The sequence below is a fragment of the Salvelinus sp. IW2-2015 genome, linkage group LG13 (assembly GCF_002910315.2).
Source record: "Salvelinus sp. IW2-2015 linkage group LG13, ASM291031v2, whole genome shotgun sequence".
In the NCBI taxonomy this organism is placed as follows: Eukaryota; Metazoa; Chordata; class Actinopteri; order Salmoniformes; family Salmonidae; genus Salvelinus; species Salvelinus sp. IW2-2015.
In genome coordinates this window covers 43,413,348-43,435,361 of record NC_036853.1, presented here as the reverse complement: position 1 = coordinate 43,435,361, position 22,014 = coordinate 43,413,348, and the positions used below count along the sequence as shown (strand labels likewise).

The following is a 22,014-nucleotide window of genomic DNA, read 5'->3' as shown; positions in this document are numbered from 1 at the left end:
AGACTCGAGGCTGTAATCGCTGCCAAAGGTGCTTCAACAAAGTACTGAGCAAAAGGTCTGAATACTTATGTAAATGTGATATTTTTTATATATTTATTTATAAATTAGCAAACAATTCTAAAAACCTGTTTTTAATCAACTTTAGAATAAGGCTGTAACCTAACAAAATTTGGGAAAGTCAAGCGGTCTGAATACTTTCCGAAGGCACTGTATACTGAAAAAAAATGCAATTTTTCAGACACCTCAATAGATGTGAACAAATTGGTCCCCAAAAAAATGTGTCACTCAGTTGAATTTCAAAATCCCCATGTGGCCCTCGATGTCACGATCGTCATGGGAAGAAGTGGATCTAAGCGCAGCGTTGTACGTGTTCATTCTATTTATTTATTTAATGAACACCGACAACAACAAAACAAAATATGAACGTGACGTTCTGCAGGGCAAAATAACAACCAATGCAAAAATAAGATCCCACAAGTGAAAGAGGGAAAAAGGACTGCCTAAGTATGATTCCCAATCAGAGACAACGATGGACAGCTGCCTCTGATTGGGAACCACACTCGGTAAAAAACAAAGAAACAGATAACATAGAATGCCCACCCCAAATCACACCCTGACCTAACCAAATAGTGAAATAAAACGGCTCTCCAAGGTCAGGGCGTGACACTCGAGCCAAAATTATTGCCCACCCCTTGTCTAGCGCTTTGTTGTTTCTGGACAAGGCTGCTGATATGGCTCAGCCAGCACCAGCATTTCACGTTTGCTGCATTTCTCAATTGATTTTGGTCAAAATGTTGGAAAAAGGAAACATATCCCATCTTCACCTGTACTGGATCTTCATCCACTTTGACCTGTCCAGCAATCTCCATCATGTCCAGGGCCAGGTGGCAGATAGATTGAGCGTGGTGGGTACATGGTTCTGGCAGCCCACTGACCGTCATGTACTTATCACCCACTGTCTCCACCTATAGAAAGAGAGACATTTTGGTTACTAGGCAGAACGTTATATCAGAAAATGCTGTGTGATGTAAGTGGTTATATGTGAAAAGGACGTGAAGTCTGTCATTTTTAACACTATTCTTTTTGAAACTTTTATATCATGCACTGTTTCCACCTATTGGTAGAGAGAGCTATTTCTGTTACTATGCAGAATGTAATATCACACAATATTTTTTCCCCTTAATGTAAATCCTTATGATGAAAAGGATCTTTGGACTTCAATGGTTCATCAAACTATAAAGTGCCACTTGAGGTCACAAACCATCAAATAAATCTCTAACCAATACATTGGGGTATACAGGTAACTGCCAAAATAAAGAAACCACTTGATTAAATGAGTGATAGAGTATATTGAAAGTAGGTGCTTCCACATAGGTGTGGTTCTTGACTTAATTAAGCAATTAAAATATCCTCATGCTTAGGGTCATGTATACAAATGCCTAGTTCCCTATTACTTTGGCTACCATGCCTAGAAGAAGAGATCTCAATGACTCTGAAAGAGGGGTCTCAAAGGAACTTAGGGGGTTAAAGGGTGTGTGTGTGTGTGTGTGTGTGTGTGAATCAAATCAAATTTTATTTGTCACATACACATGGTTAGCAGATGTTAATGCGAGTGTAGCGAAATGCTTGTGCTTTTAGTTCCGACAATGCAGTAATAACCAATGAGTAATCTAACCTAACAATTTCACAACAGCTACCTTATACACACAAGTGTAAAGGGATGAAGAATATGTACATAAAGATATATGAATGAGTGATGGTACAGAACGGCATAGGCAAGATGCAGTAGATGGTATCCAGGAGTACTAGTATACTACATATGAGATGCGTAATGTAGGGTATGTAAACATTATATTAAGTGGCATTGTTTTAAGTGGCTAGTGATACATGTATTACATAAAATGGCAAGATGCAGTAGGTGGTATAGAGTAACAGTTATATCATATGAGATGCGTAATGTAGGGTAATGTAAACAATTATATTAAGTGGCATTGTTTTAAAGTGGCTAGTGATATATTTTTTACATGTATGGCAGCAGCCACTCAATGTTAGTGGTGGTGGCTGGTTTAACGTCTGATGGCCTTTGAGATAGAAGCTGTTTTTTCAGTCTCTCTGTCGCAGCTTTGATGCACCTGTACTGACTCGCCTTTCTGGATGATAGCGGGGTGAACAGGCAGTGGCTCGGTGGTTGTTGTCCTTTGATTCTCTTTATCTGGCCTTCCTGTGACATTCGGGTGGTGGTAGGTGTTCCTGGAGGGCAGGTAGTTTGCGCCCGGGTTGATTGCGTTGTGCAGAACTCACTACCCTCTGGAGAGCTTTACGGTTGTGGGCGGAGCAGTTGCCGTACCAGTCGATGATACAGCCCGACAGGATGTCTCTCGATTGTGTATCTGTAGAAGTTTGTGAGTGTTTTGTACAAGCCGGAATTTCTTCAGCCGTCCATAGAGGTTGAAGAGGCGGCTGCTTTGCGCCTTCTTCAACCTAAGCTGTCTGTGGGTGGGGACCAAATTCAGTTTGTCCGTGATGTGTTAACGCCGAGATATTAAAAACTTTCTAACCCTCTCTCCTACCTGTCCCGTCAGATGTGGATAGGGGGTGCTCTCCTGCCTGTTTCAATGAAGTCCACGATATCTCCTTTGTTTTGTTGACGTGAGTGTGATGTTATTTTCCTGACAACGATGCACTCCGGGGGCCCGCACCTCCTCCCTGTAGGCCGCCTCGTCGTTGTTGGAATCAAGCCTAACCACTGTAGTGTCGTCTGCAAACTTGGATGATTGATGGTGGAGCGTGCATGGCCACGCAGTCGTGGGTGAACAAGAGTACAGGAGAGGGCTGCAGAACGCACCCTTGTGGGGGGGCCCAGTGTTGAGGATCAGCGGGGTGGAGATGTTGTTACCTACCCTCACCACCTGGGGGCGGCCGTCAGGAAGTCCAGTACCCAGTTTGCACAGGGCAGGGTCGAGACCCAGGGTCTGGAGGTGATATGGTGGAGGTGATATGGTCCTTGACTAGTCTCTCAAAGCACTTCATGATGACGGAAGTGAAGTGCTACGGGGCGGTAGTCGTTTAGCTCAGTTACCTTAGCTTTCTTGGGAACAGGAACAATGGTGGCCCTGGCCCTTGAAGCATGTGGGAACAGCAGACTGGGATAGGATTGATTTAATATGTCCGTAAACACACCAGCCGCTGGTCTGCGCATGCTCTGAGGATGCGGCGGGGATGCCGTCTGGGCCTGCAGCCTTGCGGGGTTAACACGTTTAAATATGTTTTTACTCACGTCGGCTGCAGTGAAGGAGAGTCCGCAGGTTTTGGTAGCGGGCCGTGTCAGTGGCACTGTATTGTCCTCAAAGCGAGCAAAGAAGTTGTTTAGTCTGTCTGGGAGCAAGACATCCTGGTCCGCAACAGGGCTGGTTTTCTTTTTGTAATCCGTGATTGACTGTAGACCCTGCCACATACCTCTTGTGTCTGAGCCGTTGAATTGCGACTCTACTTTGTCTCTATACTGACGCTTAGCTTGTTTGATTGCTTGATGATTGAGGAGGGAATAGCTACACTGTTTGTATTCGGTCATGTTTCCGGTCACCTTGCCCTGGTTAAAAGCAGTGGTTTGCGCTTTCAGTTTCGCCGAATGCTGACATCTCCTATACATGTCCTGATAAACTCAGTCACCGTTTCAGTCTGCACGATGAACTGAGAATCCCTCTGGCTAGATCGATTTCGACAGAGACATGTTTCCGTGAAACAAATTATGTTACAGGCCCTGATGTCTCTCTGGAAAGAAATCCTTGCCATGAGCTCATCAACTTTGTTATCCAAAAACTGAACATTAGGGAGTAATATACTCAGGAGGCGCGCTCACCGCCCACCGCTTCCAAGTCAAACAAGCAGGCCGCTCCAAGTGCCTCTCCTCCGCTGGCGATGTTCTGGGTCGGCCTCTGGAATGAGTTCAATTGCCCTGGGGAGAGCGAACAAAGGATCTGCTTCGGGGAAGTCCTATTCCTGGTCGTAATGCTGGTAGTTCTGGTAAATTACCGCCACTCTGATATCCAATAGTTCCTCTCGGCTGTATGTAATGACACAAAACATTTCCTGAGCCAATAGGTAAAAAATAATACATAAAAATCTAAATACCGCAAAGTTTCCTAAGAGCTAGTCGCGAGGCCGTCATCTCTGTCAGCGCCATGTGATCAATACTTAAGTGCCTTGTTGCAAACAGGATGCATGTTTTGGAATATTTTTTATTCGGTACAGGCTTCCTTCTTTTCACTCTGTCATTTATGTTAGTATTGTGGAGTAACTACAACGTTGTTGATCCATCCTCAGTTTTCTCATATCACAACCATTAAACTCTGTAACTATTTTAAAATCACCATTGGCCTCATGGTGAAATCCTGGAGAGGTTAAGAAGGATGCCTGTATTTTTGTAGTGACTGGGTGTATTAATACACCATCCAATGTATAATTAATAACTTCACCATGCTCAAAGGAATATTCAATGTCTGTTTTTTTTTTACCCATCTACCAATAGGTGCCCTTATTTGCGAGGCATTGGAAAACCTCCCTGGTCTTTGTGGTTGAATCTGTGTCTGAAATTCACTGCTCGACTGAGGGACCTTACAAATAATTGTATGTGTGGGGTACAGAGATGAGGCAGTTATTCACAAATCATGTTAAACACTATTATTCACAAAGAGTGAGTCCATGCAACATAAGAACATTTTTACTCCTGAACTTATTTAGGCTTGCCATAGCAAAATAGTTATTGACTCAAGATATTTCAGCTTTTAATTTGTTATTAATTTGTAAAAAGTTTGAAAAGAAAATTACACTTTTAAATTATAGGGTATAGGCCAGTGACAAAAAAAAACTAACTTGAATCCATTTTAAATTCAGGCTGTGACACAACAAAATGTGGAAAAAGTCAAGGGGTGTGAATAATTTCTAAAGGCACTGTATATATCTCAAACCAATTGAACACTTATGGGAGATTCTGGAGTGGCGCCTGAGACAGCGTTTTCCACCACCATCAAATGATGGAATTTCTCATGGAAGAATGGTGTCGCATCCCTCCAATAGAGGTCCAGACACTTGTAGAATCTATGCCAAAGCGCATTGAAGCTGTTCTGGCGACTAGTGGCGGCCCAACGCCCTATTAAGACACTTTATGTTGGTGTTTCCTTATTTTGGCAGTTACCTGTATGTTAGTGGGTATTTGTGTTAAAAGGATGTGAGGTGTTTAAAATAATACTACACTCATTATTGTAATCTTTTAGTAAGTCCACTGTTAATACAATCCTCAAGTGTGCATGTCAATAGTCAAGTTTTCAAGATAAAGCACAGTACAGAGCAAACACTGTCATGATAGTGCGATTTGCAGTAGTATTTCTTTAAGACACTACCCTTTTGGGCTCATCTAGCCCAACTCAGACCCCTTCAGGAGCAGACCGTGATAATGGCAGTTCTTTTAACCTCAGTCAAATGCCCTGCAGTTGAAACATCTCGACACAAACACTTAAACACTTACGTCAGCTTATAGACATTCAAGGCTCTTCGGAGCCAGATAACAACTTGGACCACCTAGTCATTGAGGATGGTAGCGTAAATATTACTTATTTTGGTGACCCAGTGCTGAAGTCCTTCCCTTGGATGTAGTAAGGTTTGTTTGACTTCTTAAAGTGCATTCTTGTCTGAAAGCCTAAAGTGCCCAGTGACGACGACTATAACATTTTGCTCAAAAACAAAATGGGGTTTTAAAGTGAAGTTTACCCAGTGAGGCTTTTGAATAGAGAAACATCCAAATGAATCAATTCTACAGTACATCACACTTGTGTGACAATACGACATTCGAAAAAGGTTGAATTGGTGCTACTATTAAAGGAGCAATCTGCAGTTCGAACAAAAACACACCGCCACTGATTTGGTAAACAGCTGAGGGATGGGGCTGGAGAAATGTAACCACTCTCAAACTCATGGACAGAGCTATGGATACAAGGACTGACTATCCATTATAGCAACATTATAGTTTTAACCATGTTTTAAGGCTATACAGTATTTTTTCACATTAACATTGTTTACAAACAAAGGAGCTAAAACAAGCTTATATTTTGGATTCTGATGAGGTACGACAGTTGAACTAAGCTCCTGAGGAATCTGTAAGTAAAATTCTTCAAGAATCAATGGGTATATACCATTAATATAAAAGTCTAAAAATGGATGCAGCAACTGCAGATTGCCCTGTTTAGTTGATATAATACTGTATACCACAGATTCCGATTAATCTCAACCAACCATTCTGCAACATAAACTGAAGCTTAAAATGGACTTGATTTACATAATGAAAGAATATCTTCAATGTAAATGTTTATAGAACATTCTATTTTTTCATACAGCCTTGCTTTTATACTGTACATTGATTACATTGATTAGTATCTAAAAGTAATTTAACCCTTAGCCTACAATTTCCACGCCGCCATGGAAATTGAATTAACATAAAACAATCTCCATCAAAATCCTGTTTTTTGCATGGGCTGCGCCTCAATCCACTGCATCCGCTAATATCACTATTCTGCATCTGCGGTGAAAGGTGGAAGAGCTAGACGGTGTTTGTAAAACCATGAGACATCCCAAAAATCTGTATTCTCACGAAAACATATGTAGCATTAGAATGGTTTGGGCTACACACTAATATGAAAGCTGAGACTCTCACGAACACAATGTTGTTCTCTAGGACGCATACAAGACTCGTCTGAAGGTCCCCGGTACCCGTTGAAACAAATTATGGAAGTATACAGTGAGCACCATAATTCATTGGACAGTGACCATTTTTTTGTTATTTTGGTTCTGTACTCTAGCACTTTGAGTTTGAAAGGATACAATGACAATGAGGGTGAAGTGCAGACTGTCAGCTTTAATTTGAGGGTATTTTCATACATATCGGATGAACCGTTTAGAAATTACAGCATATTTTCTACATGGTCCCCCCATTTTAAGGTACTACAAGTATTTGTTGAATTAGCTTCACAGATGTGTGTCGTTAGGCAGGTGTATTCATTTGTATCGTTAGTGAATGCATGAGAGCTGTTGATGAATAGTATTGATTCTAGACTTTGCTATTTCCTTTGGAGGTTGTTGTTGGGGTGTGACAACATGGGGAAGACAGCGGTGTCAATGCAAATGAAGCTGGCAGTCATAAGGCTCAGAAATGAAAATCAATCAATCAGGAATATTGCAAAAACCCTAGGCATGCCCAAGTCAACAGTTTGGTTAATCATTAACAAGAAAAAAACAACCGGTGAACTCAATTATGTCAAAAGACCCGGTAGACTGAGGAAGACCACTGTAGTGTATGACCGGAGAATACTCTCTATGGTGAAGAAAACCCCCATGACGACAGCCCAACAGATAAAAACACTTTCCTGGATGCAGGTGTAGATGTGTCAAAGTCTACCATACGTAGAAGACTACACGAGTAGGACTACAGAAGGTACACTACAAGATGCAAACCACTGATAAGCCTGAAGAACAGAAAGGCGAGATTACAGTTTGCTAAAAAGCACCTAAAAGAGCCCCAAGAGTTCTGGAAAAAAGTATTGTGGACAGAAGAGACAAAGATTAACATGTGCCAGAGTGATGGAAAGAGGAAAGTGTGGAGAAAAAAAAGACATGCCCATGATCCAAAGCATACCATCTCATCCGTGAAACATGGTGGAGGGGGTGTTATGGCTTGGGCCTGTATGGCTGCCAGTGGAACAGGCTCACTTGTCTTCATCGATGATGTGACTGCAGACAGAAGTAGAACAATGAATTCTGAAGTCTACAGAAATATTTGATCTGCTCAGATAAAACTAAATGCCTCCAAACTCATTGGACGGCACTTCATCATGCAACAAGACAATGACCCTAAACATACTGCTAGAGCAACGAAGGGGTTTTTGATGGCCAAAATGTGGAAAATCCTTGACTGGCCGAGTCAATCACCGGATCTGAATCCAATTGAACATGCATTTTACATGCTGAAGAGGAGACTGAAGGCAATAAGTCCCCGAAACAAGCAGGAACTGAAGATGGCTGCAGTACAGGCCTGGCAGAGCATCACCAGGGAAGATACCCAGCATCTGGTGATGTCGATGCATCGCAGACTTCAAACAGTCATTGCATGCAAAGGATATGCGACCAAATATTAACAATGATTACTTTATTCTACATTATGTTACTGTCCAATGTTTTTTATGCCCGAAAATGGGGGGAACTATGTACAAAAGCTTCTATAATTTCTAAACGGTTCATCCGATATGTATGAAAATACCCTCAAATTAAAGCGGACAGTCTGCACTTCACCCTCATTTTATCCTTTCAAACTCAAACTGCTAGAGTACAGAACCAAAATAACCAAAAAATGGTCACTGTCCAATGAATTATAGTGCTCACTGTATATGGAGACAGTTGAGTGTCTAAAATAAGGGGATAAATACAATATCCAATACAATACATATTTTATATTGTTTCCTGATCTTTCAAATATAGGACAGACACTTCAGAACAAACTTCCTTTTACTTTTTTGGGGGACTATCTGTTGTTCCATGTAGTGAATCTGTTATTCAAAGTGTTTCTATTGGCTAATAGAAGTAATGCAAAATGCAATGTTTCACCCACCCCCCCCCCCCCCCCCGGCTTAGACAGGGCTTAGACTAGAGGGTTACGAGATTTTGATGTGCGGTACATATCAGACGATATGTTTACATAAAGCCAATTGGTATAATGCTTTATAAATGTTTTACATAAGCATGTTATAAGCCCTCATAATGTCTTATACCTGTTGGCTTTCAGTAGTGTGTTGTCCAATTCATTTCTGTGAGGGTAGCGAAAGGTCAAGCACCTAGTGACAAAATTAGCCTAAGCTAAGTAAGGGATAAACAACGAGGGGCTATGCGTTCTATGGAAAATAATGAACAACATGGAACTGACCTTCCACGGAGTTGCAATATTATCCAGAGAATGCATAGAGCCCCGAGTTGATTATGTCTATGATTTAACACATTTGCCACTAGAAATGTGTTCAGTTGGCGGTAGAAATGTGTTCAACATCCACTGAAGTAGCTAGCAAGTATACCATATAGTAAGGTGACCAGATTTCTGAAATTAAAACCGGGGACATTTCCAGTTCGGCGATCAATATATCATTAAAATATCCAATGTTATTATCTATGAAATAAAAAAGGGGGACAATTCCGGTTTCATCTCTAACAGGCACACTGTGATACAGAGAAAACCACTATATTACAGAAACACGACAGACAAGACAGAACTGTCCGATCTGAACAGCCATTCAGTGGTCCTGGTAGCCTGGGTAGAATAAGAACAGAAGAGAACATGAGCAAAATTGAAAAAACAGACAATAATATTATTGTATATGTGAAATACTTAACATAGTAAATAACATGACGATGAGATTATATTATGTAGTTACCACTTATACCAACCTAATCTGTATATTTCTCAGAATAATGTATCTTCTTCAGGATTGCTCTGTCTTTGGCCAGCTTCTCCATGAACTCCTGGCAGGGGAGGTTGAAGTTTGTCTTCACAATAAGCATGGCCTTGATGGTAGGAACAGTGAACCTATTTCTTGCTGCTGTCCATATATCATTCATTTGGGAGAACACTCGACTGGTGCATTAATTCCAGGTAAGCACATGACAACAGACGCTAATCTAGCCAGGTTAGTGTGTGGGATGTCGTTCTCTTTGAAGTGGGTAACCACCGTGCTCCATCTCTGACTAATCGGTGTCTCCGATGTTTTCCATTCTTCAAGCGATCCCCCCTTTAGGAACTCTTGCAGGCCAGTAACCTCGTCAAACAATGCATCCTCATTGATGGTCACATTGGGGCATTTTTCCTGCAGTATGGCTGCTACCTTCTGGATCTCTTTACGCTGAGGTTGCCTTTTTAAACGGAGACAATGTAAATCTTTTAGATTATCTGTGTGCTTTCCCAATGCCTGCAAGTAGTTCACAGCCGTAGTGAAGAATGATTGGGATGTTTTGAGAAAGCTCTATTTAGACATTGCACCATTTCCCTCTAGCTCTCTCAGGAGTCCTCTGACCAAAACTGGAATGAAGTTGTCATCACGTCTTGCAGTCAATTTTGCCTCAATGTTTCTCAGAATTGCAGCTGACTCCACAGCACAGCGGTCCTGGCCTTCAAGCATCTTGATCGTGTCACTGAATACGGTCAAGTTTCCATGGCCAAAGTCCAGCCAAAATTCAGTCAGTGGATCTTCGAACATTGTTCGCAGGACAACAGGGCATTTGTCTTCAGAAAGAAAAAAGGATTTCAATGGCACATACCTTTTCAGCACTCTTTCTAGAGCAGGGAGCATGGACAGCCAGCAAACATTGCTGTGTCCTAAAATGTTATGGTACTCCTGGCCAACAAACTCACAAAAGCTCTTCAGTCTTTCTACTCTGACGGTGAAAATATGAAAATATCTTTGTGAGCAGGTACTCAACATCAAGGGGATTAATATCCAAAGCTGTTCTGGCCGTGTTATGAATGATGTGGGCAGGACAACCTAAGCCAATCACCTCCCGCTGCAGAGCATTTTTAACTTTGGTATGAACATAGACCCTCCTCAGCCTATTCAGTCCTCCAAAGTTGGTATTTGTGTTGTCGGCAGAGAATGCCACGACTTTGTTTTGCAGGTTACATTTTTGGATGACCACCAGGACCTCAGCTGCAATCTCCTCTGCTGTTTCTCCTTTCAATTCAACAAAATCAAGCAGTTTTGTTTCCACAGATGTGTTGCCACTATATATCTTACAATATCTGACTACTATTGGCAGCAGCTTTGCATGTCCATGATTGGACGCATCAAAGGCGAGGGAACACAAATTCAATCTGGTCTAGGTCCTGTGTTACCAAAGTAGTTGCCCATGGTGCTAACACGTTAATCACTGTGGCGTCACATTTTGTCCTAGCACATGTAAACTTCGGCTCATAAAACTTTCGTGTAAGTTGTGCTGTGCAGTCGATAGATCTGTAACTATGATTGTGTCGCATAGTATGGTATGCAAAGACACCCTCCTGCACAGCTAAATCATATTCTTCTTGGGAAGGCTATACCTTCTTGAAGAATGTGGTGACAGAGGGCATACCAACACGGGCAATCAGAGAGGCTTTATGCTTTTTTGTCTGTTGATGTTCTACCACTGCCGTTCTTCCTCCGCTGCCAATTGAAAAAGAGGAATTACAAAGGGTGCAACCATTCTATCGTCTTGACCTGAGCGTATAAATGGAAATTCTCTCATCATGTTGTCATTAAAATGGCATTTCCGTTTCTTGGAAAGAGCCATTGTACCTCCTCTGTCTGCTCTTCTTCACTCTCCTTGTGTCACTCTTCTTACTCTCAACTTTTTCTTCTCCTCCAATCGTCTTCCTGATCTTTCTTCCTTTCCTTCTCTTTACCTTTCCACCTCACTCTTCCACACTCTCCTCGCTTCACTCTTTTTACTCCCTTAATTTTTCCTTATTCTTCTCCAATCTTTAATAATAAATAGTACACCTTTAGATCAAATACTTTGGTTAACAGATTCCCATTGCTTGCCTCATTTTTGTATTTTATCTCAAAAACATTGTTTGGAATAATAAATTGGCAGGCTCTGTAATCATATCTTTATCTTTCCTCTATCTCTTTCACTCTTCTTCCTATCCAGTCTTCCTCCTCTCCACTCTCTAACAGAAAATATTATGCAAATGTTACCCATGAAAATTTCAAAATATTTTTTCACACTACTTATAATGCCAAACCATTAAAATTGTAATCTACAAATAAATATTCTTATAATTCTGCATTCATTTAATATAATCATATTTTCAAAATAGCCCGTCCACTGCATGTTTACATGTGAATGTTTTATAACCTAGCTACCATGACAGTAGCTGGCTACCCTAGCTAGATAACTTAGTCGACATAGCTAATGCTATTTAAAACCTTATAAAGCAGAGCATTTATCTATATATTAAGTTGTGACATAACATCATTAGCTAGTATCTCAAACGAGTGTAACTTACCTGGCTTGAAAAGACGTTTGTGGTGATGTTATGGATTCACTTGACACTTGCTAGCTTCTGGCCCAGTTTTTTCCACAGCAGTTTTCTCTAAAACTAGCGCGAGCAAGTAGTTAGAAGAAGAAGAAGAGTGAATGAAGCTGATATAGCTAGCAGCCCCCTCTGCTGGACAAAACAAGCACAACGCGATTGAGACGTCAACCGGTAGACTGCTGCCCGGTCTTTCTTGCCACGTAAAATATTATTTGACGCAGTTAAACATTTCCGTGGACAGCTCCAGCCGGGGACAGGCCACTAAAAACGGGGACTGTTCCCAGAAAACGGGGACGTCTGGTCACCCTACCATATAGCTACACTAGTTGCCAGGGTAACCAAACATAGTTGCTAGTTTAGCTAACCAAACCATCAGTCCTAGCTTGCTATTATGAAAATCGAATTCAACTATAGCTATTGAATTCTACCGTGCAAATATATTGTGCGTTATAGGGAAATAATGCTCTAAAATGCCCTTCAAGCCAATCAGAAAGGAGTATTCAACAAACAATGCCATGGTATAAGGTGTGATAATGGTGCAATGCATCTGACTGTTGCACATTCAATGTGTCAATGTTACAATTTTATCTGTAAATAAAAGAGAAAAATAAGAAAATATCCCTTCAAACCTTGTACACGTAGGGGTTCTTTCTCGAGTCGGTCAGGATGTCAAATCGGGTGTAGACATCGTTGAGCAGGTTGACTATCTTGATGGCACCCTCGGCTGATGCGTGTTTGCTGCAAAAGGTATTGAATCCCACAATGCCGCTGAAGAGGATGGTCACATTGTCGTAGCGTTTGGCAGGAACTGGACGCTTGTGGCGCAACTCATTGGCCACCGATGGTGGCAGGACTGAGTAGAGCAATCTAAAGAAAAGTGAAAAGAAAACATCTCGTAGATTATTGTTTTTATTCCCCCCAAAAAATCCCCCGTAATACTGATTGTGGTCCTGTATGGCTCAGTTGGTAGAGCATGCTGCTTGCAATGCCAGGAATGTGGGTTCGATTCCAGGGGGCTCCCATAGGTAAATGTATACACGACTGTAAGTCGCTTGGATAAAAGTGTCTGCTAAATGGCATATACACTGAGTGTACAAAACATTATGAGCACCTGCATTTCCATGACATAGACTGAACAGGTGAAAGCTATGATCCCTTATTGATGTCACCTGTTAAATCCACTTCAATCAGTGTAGATGAAGGGGAGGATACAGGTTAAAGAAGGATTCCTGTATTTGTGACATTCAGAATGGGAAAGACAAAAGAGGGCCTTTGAACGGGGTATGGTAGGCGCACCGGTTTGTGTCAAGAACAGTAACGCTACTGGGTTGTTCACGCTCAACAGTTTCCTCTGTGTATCAAGAATGGTCCACCACCCAAGGACATCCAGCCAACTTGACACAACTATGGGAAGCATTGGAGTCAACATGGACAGACCAGCTGGCTGTAGTGTTTACTGACATATTCAATCTCTCCCTGTCCCAGTCTGCTGTCCCCACTTGCTTCAATATGTCCACCATTGTTCCTGTACCCAAGAAAGCAAAGGTAACTGAACTAAATTACTATCACCCTGTAGAACTCCCTTCTGTAATCATGAAGTGCTTTGAGAGCCTAGTTAAGGATCATGTCACCTCCACCCTACCCGACACCCTAGACCCACTGAAATTTGCATACCGCCCCAATAAATCCAAGGATGATGCAATCGCCATCAAGCTGCACACTGCACTATCCCATCTGGACAAGAGGAATACCTATATAAGAATGCTGTTCATTGACTACAGCTCAGCCTTCAATGCCATAGTACCCTCCAAGCTCATCATTAAGCTAGGGGCCCTGGGTCTGAACCCTGCCCTGTGCTACTGGGTCCTGGACTTCCTGACGTACTGCTCCCAGGTGGTGAAGGTAGGCAACAACACCTCCACTACGCTGATCCTCAACATAGGGGCCCCACAATGGTGTGTGCTCAGCCCCCTCCTGTACTCCCTGTTCACCCAAGACTGAGTGGCCACGCACGCCTCCAACTCAATCATCAAGTTTGTAGATGACACAACAGTGGTAGGCCTGATTACCAACAACAACAAGACACCCTACAGGGAGGAGGTGAGGGCCCTGGCGGAGCGGTGCCAGGAAAATAACCTCTCCTTCAACGTCAACAAAATAAAGGAGCTGATTGTGGACTTCAGGAGACAGCAGAAGGAGCACGTCCCCATCCACGTAGACAGGGCCTCAGCGGAGAAGGTGAAAAGATTAAAGTTCCTCGGCATTCACATCACTGACCATCTGAAATGGTCCACCCACATAGAGTGCGGTGAAGAAGGCGCAACAGAGCCTCTTCAAACTCAGGAAGCTGAAGAAATTTGGCTTGGCCCCTAAGACCCTCACAAACTTTTACAGATGCACCTTGAGAGCATCCTGTCGGGCTGTATCACTGCCTGGTTTGGCAACTGCACCGTCCGCAACCGCAGGCATCTCCAGAGGATAGTGAGGTCTGCCCAACGCATTACCCGAGGCACGATGCCTACCCTCCAGAACATCTACAGCAAACGGTGTCACAAGAAGGCCAAGAAGATCATCAAGGACCTCAGCCAACCGAGCCACGGCCAGTTCACCCTGCTATTATACAGAAGGTGAGGTCAGTACAGGTGCATCAGGGTACTGGGACCGAAGACTGAAAAACAGCTTCTATCTCAAGGCCATCAGACTGTTAAATAGCCATCATTAGCCGGCCTCCACCCAATACCCTGCCCTGAACTTCGACGCTGTCACTAGCCGGCTACCACCAGGTTACTCAACCCTGCCCCTTAGAGGCTGCTGCCCTATGTTCATAGACATGGAACACTGGTCACTTGAATAATGTTTACATACTGTTTCACCCATTTCATATGTACAGTTGAAGTCGGAAGTTTACATACGCACACTGTTGATTAGGTTAAATATGGCATTGTTGCATTAGGTTGGTGTCATTAAAACTAGTTTTTCAACCACTCCACAAATTTCTTGTTAAAACAAACTGTAGCTTTGGCAAGTCGGTTAGGACATCTACTTTGTGCATGACTGTCACGTCCTGACCATAGTTCTTATGTGTGTTGCTTGTTTTAGTGTTGGTCAGGACGTGAGCTGGGTGGGCATTCTATGTTGTGTGTCTAGTTTGTCTGTTTCTGTGTTCAGCCTAATATGGTTCTCAATCAGAGGCAGCTGTCAATCGTTGTCCCTGATTGAGAATCATATATAGGTGGCTTGTTTTGTGTTGGGGACTGTGGGTGGTTGTCTTCTGTCTTTGTGTTCTGCACCAGATAGGACTGTTTTCGGTTTTCACATTTATTGTTTTGTTGTTTGTAGTGTTCACATATTCTTTATTAAATTACGTTGAACACTAGCCGCGCTGCGTTTTGGTCCTCTCCTTCATCCCAGGAAGAAAACCATTACAATGACACAAGTAATCTTTCCAACAATTGTTTACAGACTGATTATTTCACTTATAATTCACTGTATCACAATCCCAGTGGGTCAGAAGTGTACATACGCTAAGTTGACTGTGCCTTCAAACAGCTTGGAAAATTCCAGAAAATGATGTCATGGCTTTAGAATCTTCTGATAGGCTAATTGACATCATTTGAGTCAATTGGAGGTGTACCTGTGTATTTATTTCAAGGCCTACCTTCAAACTCAGTGCCTCTTTGCTTGACATCATGGGAAAATTTAAAGAAATCAGCCAAGACCTCAGAAAAATAATCAATAAGGGATCATAGTGTATATGCCAAGGTCTGGTTCATCCTTGGGAGCAATTTCCAAACGCCCGAAGGTACCACGTTCATCTGTACAAACAATAGTACGCAAGTATAAACACCATGGGACCACGCAGCCATCATACAGCTCAGGAAGGAGACGCATTCTGTCTCCTAGAGATGAATGTACTTTGGTGCCAAAAGTGCAAATCAATCCCAGAACAACAGCAAAGGACCATTTTTTTATTTTTATTTCACCTTTATTTAACCAGGTAGGCTAGTTGAGAACAAGTTCTCATTTGCAACTGCGACCTGGCCAAGATAAAGCATAGCAGTGTAACAGACAACACAGAGTTACACCATGGAGTAAACAATAAACAAGTCAATAACATGGTAGAAAAAAGAAAAAAAAGAGAATCTATATACAATGTGTGCAAAAGGCATGAGGTAGGCAATAAATCGAATAATTACAATTTTTGCAATTAACACTGGAGTGATAAATCATCAGATGATCATGTGCAAGAAGAGATACTGGTGTGCAAAAGAGCAGAAAGTAAATAAATAAAAGCAGTAGGGGGGTGAGGTAGGTAAATTGGGTGGTAGTTTACAGATGGACTATGTACAGCTGCAGCGATCGGTTAGCTGCTCGGATAGCAGATTTTTAAAGTTGTGAGGGAGATAAAAGTCTCCAACTTCAGAGATTTTTGGAATTCGTTCCAGTCGCAGGCAGCAGAGAACTGGAAGGAAAGGCGTCCAAATGAGGTTTTGGCTTTAGGGATGATCAGTGAGATACACCTGCTGGAGCGCGTGTTGCAGGTGGGTGTAGACCATCGTGACCAGTGAACTGAGATAAGGCCGCACTTTACCTAGCATAGCCTTGTAGATGACCTGGAGCCAGTGGTCTGACGACGAACATGTAGCGGAGGGCCAGCCGACTAGGGCATACAGGTCGCAGTGTGTGGTCGTATAAGGTGCTTTAGTAACAAAACGAATGGCACTGTGATAAACTGCATCCAGTTTGCTGAGTAGAGTATTGGAAGCTATTTTGTAGATGACATCGCCGAAGTCGAGGATCGGTAGGATAGTCAGTTTTACTAGGGTAAGTTTGGCGGCGTGAGTGAAGGAGGCTTTGTTGCGGAATAGAAAGCCGATTCTTGCTTTGATTTTGGATTGGAGATGTTTGATATGAGTCTGGAAGGAGAGTTTGCAGTCTAGCCAGACACCTAGGTACTTATAGATGTCCACATATTCTAGGTCGGAACCGTCCAGGGTGGTATGCTAGTCGGCGTGCGGGTGCAGGCAGCGAGCGGTTGAAAAGCATGCATTTGGTTTTACTAGCGTTTAAGAGCAGTTGGAGGCCACGGAAGGAGTGTTGTATGGCATTGAAGCTCGTTTGAGGTTAGATAGTACAGTGTCCAAGGAAGGGCCGGAAGTATATAGAATGGTGTCGTCTGCGTAGAGGTGGATCAGGGAGGAATCGCCCGCAGCAAGAGCAAACATCATTGATGTATACAGAGAAAAGAGTCGGCCCGAGAATTGAACCCTGTGGTACCCCCATAGAGACTGCCAGAGGACCGGACAACATGCCCTCCGATTTGACACACTGAACTCTGTCTGCAAATAGTTGGTGAACCAGGCAAGGCAGTCATTAGAAAAACCGAGGCTACTGAGTCTGCCGATAAGAATATGGTGATTGACAGAGTCGAAAGCCTTGGCCAGGTCGATGAAGACGGCTGCACAGTAATGTCTTTTATCGATGGCGGTTATGATATCGTTTAGTACCTTGAGCGTGGCTGAGGTGCACCCATGACCGGCTCGGAAACCGGATTGCACAGCGGAGAAGTACGGTGGATTCGAGATGGTCAGTGATCTGTTTGTTGACTTGGCTTTCGAAGACCTTAGATAGGCAGGGCAGGATGGATATAGGTCTGTAACAGTTTGGGTCCAGGGTGTCTCTCCCCTTTGAGAGGGGGATGACCGCGGCAGCTTTCCAATCCTTGGGGATCTCAGATGATACGAAGGAGAGGTTGAACAGGCTGGTGATAGGGGGTCGACAATGGCGGCGGACAGTTTCAGAAATAGGGGGTCCAGATTGTCAAGCCCAGCTGATTTGTATGGGTCCAGGTTTTCCAGCTCTTTCAGAACATCTGCTATCTGGATTTGGGTAAAGGAGAAGCTGGGAGGCTTGGGCGAGTAGCAGCGGAGGGGCGGGGCTGTTGGCCAAGGTTGGAGTCGCCAGGAGGAAGGCATGGCCAGCCATTGAGAAATGCTGTTGAAGTCTTCGATTATCACGGATTTATCGGTGGTGACCGTGTTACCTAGCCTCAGTGCAGTGGGGCAGCGGGGAGGTGCTCTTGTTCTCCATGACTTTACAGTATGTGTGAAGACCATGTGAAGATGCTGGAGGAAACAGGTACAAAGTATCTACATCCTCAGTAAAACGAGTCCTACATCGACATAACCTGAAAGGTCGCTCAGCAAGAAGAAGCCACTGCTCCAAAACCCCCATAAAAAAAGCCAGACTATGGTTTGCAACTGCACATGGGACAAAGATCGTACTTTTTGGAGAAATGTCCTCTGGTCTGATTAATAAAAATAGAACTGTATGGCCATAATGACCATCGTTATGTTTGGAGGAAAAAAGAGGGAGGAGGCTTGCAAGCTGAAGAACACCATCCCAACCGTGAAGCACGGGAGTGGCAGCATCATGTTGTGGGGGTACATTGCTGCAGGAGGGACTGGTGTACTTCACAAAATAGATGGCATCACTAGATGGCATCAAAATTATGTGGATATATTGAAGCAACATCTCAAGACATCAGTCAGGAAGTTAAAGCTTGGTCGCAAATGGGTCTTCCAAATGGATAATGACCCCAAGCATACTTCCAAAGTTGTGGCAAAATGGCTAAGGACCAACAAAGTCAAGGTATTGGAGTGGCCATCACAAAAGCGCTGAACTCAATCCCATAGAAAATGTGTGGGCAGAACTGAAAAAGTGGTGTGCGAGGCAAGAGGCCTACAAAACCTGACTCAGTTACACCAGCTCTGTCAGGAGGAATGGGCAAAATTCACCCAACTTATTGTGGGAAGCTTGTGGAAGGCTACCTGAAACGTTTGACCCAAGTTAAACAATGTAAAGCCATGCTACCAAATACTAATTGAGTGTATGTAAACTTCTGACCCACTGGGAATGTGATGAAATAAATAAAAGCTGAAATAAATCATCTCTACTATTATTCTGACATTTCACATTCTTAAAAAAAAGTTGTGGTCGTAACTGACCGAAGACAGGGAATTTTACTCGGATTAAATTTCAGGAATTGTGAAAAACTGAGTTTAAACGTATTTGGCTAAGGTGTATGTAAACTTCCGACTTCAGCTGTATATTGAACTATATATATATTGAACTGTATATTGAACTATATGTACAACTATTGCTGTACATATACCATTATATCCATTTWAAAAAAAAATGTATTTCACCTTTATTTAACCAGGTAGGCCAGTTGAGAACAAGTTCTCATTTACAACTGCGACCTGGCCAAGATAAAGCCAAGCAGAGCGACAAAAACAACAACACAGAGTTACACATAAACAAATGTAAAGTCAATAACACAATAGAAAAATCTATGTACAGTGTATGCAAATGTAGAAGAGTAGGGAGGTAAGGCAATAAATAGGCCATAGAGGCGAAATAATTACAATTCAGCAATTAACACTGAAGTGATAGATGTGCAGATGAGTATGCGCAAGTAGAGATACTGGGGTGCAAAAGAGCAAAGGGATAAGTAACAATATGGGGATGAGGTAGTTGGGTGTGCTATAGATAGATATAAGACTCCAGCTCCAGTGATTTTTGCAATTCGTTCCAGTCATTGGCAGCAGAGAACTGGAAGGAAAGGCGGCCAAAGGAAGTGTTGCCTTTGGGGATGACCAGTGAAATATACCTACTGGAGCCCGTGCTACGGGTGGGTGTTGCTATGGTGACCAGTGAGCTGAGATAAGGCGGGGCTTTACCTAGCAAAGACTTATAGATAACCTGGAGCCAGTGGGTTTGGCGACAGATATGTAGTGATGGCCAGTCAACGAGAGCATACAGGTCGCAGTGGTGGGTAGCATATGGGGCTTTGGTGACAAAACGGATGGCACTGTGACTGACTAAATCCAGTTTGCTGAGTAGAGTGTTGGAGGCTATTTTGTAAATGACATCGCCGAAGTCAAGGATGGGCAGGATAGTCAGTGTTACGAGCATGAGTGAAGGAGGCTTTGTGCGAAATAGGAAGCCAATTCTAGATTTAATTTTGGATTGGAGATGCTTAATGTGAGTCTGGAAGGAGAGTTTACAGTCTAACCAAACACCTAGGTATTTGTAAATTGTCACATACGATCAGAACCGTTTCTACACAAGTTCTGACACAAGTTCAGAACCATCCAGAGTAGTGTGCTAGTCGGCGGCGGGAGGTTTGCGGGCAGCAATCGGTTGAAGAGCATGCACTTAGTTTTACTAGAATTTAAAAGCAGTTGGAGGCCACGGAAGGAGTGTTGTAAGCGCATTGAAGCTCCGTTTGGAGGTTTGTTAGCACAGTGTCCAAAACAAGGGCCAGAATGTATACAGAATGGTGTCGTCTGCGTAGAGGTGGATCAGAGAATCACCAGCAGCAAGAGCGACATCATTGATAATAACAGAGAAAAGAGTTGGCCCAGAAATTGAACCCTGTGGCACCCCCATAGAGGACTGCCAGAGGTCCGGACAACAGCGAGGCAGTCATTTGCGAAGCCAAGGCTTTGAGTCTGCCGATAAGAATGCGGTGATTGACAGAGTCGAAAGCCTGGCCAGGTCGATGAAGACGGCTGCCAAGTCTGTCTTTTTATCGATGGCGGTTATGATATCGTTTAGACCTTGAGCATGGCTGAGGTGCACCCATAACCAGCTCGGAAACCAGATTGTATAGTGGAGAAGCACGGTGGGATTCGAAATGGTTGGTGATCTGTTTGTTAAACTCTGGCTTTCAAAGATTTCAGGAAGGCAGGGCAGGATGAATATAGATCTAAAAACAGTTTGGGTCTAGTGTCTCCCCCTTTCAAGAGGGATGAACGCAGCAGCTTTCCCAATTTGGGATCTCAGACATAGTGAAAGAGAGGCTAGTAATAGGGGGTTGCAACAATTCGGCGGATAATTTTAGAAAGAGAGGGTCAGATTGTATTCTTCAGATTACTACAAATCCTATCTCATTACCTACTGAACATAATTCTTATCCATATTAGTGCTCGCCATGAATGTCTATACATCCCATCTCTCTCACTACACACACTCCCACACATACACTACACTATCACACCCACACACACACCAACACACACACACACACCACACTACTGCAGTGCCACACACAACACACACACCACACACACAACACACACCACACACACACACACACACCACACACACACACACACACACCACACACACACACACACACACACACACACACACACAGTACTCTGACATTGCTTGTCCTAATATTTCTATATTTATTCATTCCATTCTTTTACTTTTAGATATGTGTGTTTTGTTGTGTATTGTTAGATATTACTGCACCAATACAATTTGATTTGATTGAAGGCTGTTCTGAGGGCAAAAGGGGGTGGTGCAAATCAATAATAGGAAGGTGTTCTTAATGTTTTGTACACTCAGTGTATATTAATATGCTTTTAAATGACAAGAGAACTGTCTTTGGCTTCTTGTATTGTGTTTTAGGTCATTGGTAGTTGAGCAAGAAAATATAAACAATTGTATCAGTTTAGTAGGCCTATATTCTCTTGGTTTAGGTCTGTAACTGTTTATAATGAAGTAACTAATGAATTAACAAATTAAATAAACAGTATGTATATGAAAAACATAAATATACTGCATAATTGTATATAATATACAGGTTATGAGTACCCCATTGATGTTTTAATGGTCTCCCATTACACATCACCTCATACACCCTTTGGTAACCTCACCCTTTTCACTCAAGTCTTTACACAAGCTGGTCTCGAGCAGGCAGGGTGTGGTAGTCATGGTAACTGACTAAAGCATTACCATCTGTGTCTACCAATGGGAAATGTCATAAATGATGTATCAGCATGGCAGGGCACATGGTGCATGCAAATATTTCTCTACACTGGCACTCTAAAAGTATTTTC

At 42.8% G+C, this 22,014-nt stretch overlaps 1 protein-coding gene and 1 long non-coding RNA gene across 3 annotated transcripts in view; both read right to left on the bottom strand.

Moving 5' to 3' along the window:
- The window catches only part of gucy1b1 (guanylate cyclase 1 soluble subunit beta 1), a 43,540-nt gene that overhangs the window by 7,719 nt on the left and 13,807 nt on the right, over positions 1–22,014 (bottom strand). Inside the window, exons 10-12 of one of the 2 annotated variants that reach the window (XR_011480801.1) lie at positions 12,730–12,967; positions 3,867–4,063; positions 877–965 (exon numbers count right to left, since the gene is read on the bottom strand). Coding sequence is in view for 1 of the 2 variants with exons in the window: in XM_023998361.3 (XP_023854129.1) it covers positions 825–965; positions 12,730–12,967 (379 nt within the window). In the remaining variant the exon portion in view is untranslated. Of the gene's footprint in view, positions 1–824; positions 966–3,866; positions 4,064–12,729; positions 12,968–22,014 lie in introns of those variants that run through there. The other variant, XM_023998361.3, reaches the window with a different exon arrangement.
- LOC139028552 (uncharacterized) lies at positions 6,888–12,722 on the bottom strand. The gene is made up of 2 exons (XR_011480802.1): positions 12,071–12,722; positions 6,888–11,225 (listed from the first exon to the last, which is right to left on the bottom strand). It is a non-coding gene; the product is annotated as an uncharacterized lncRNA (long non-coding RNA).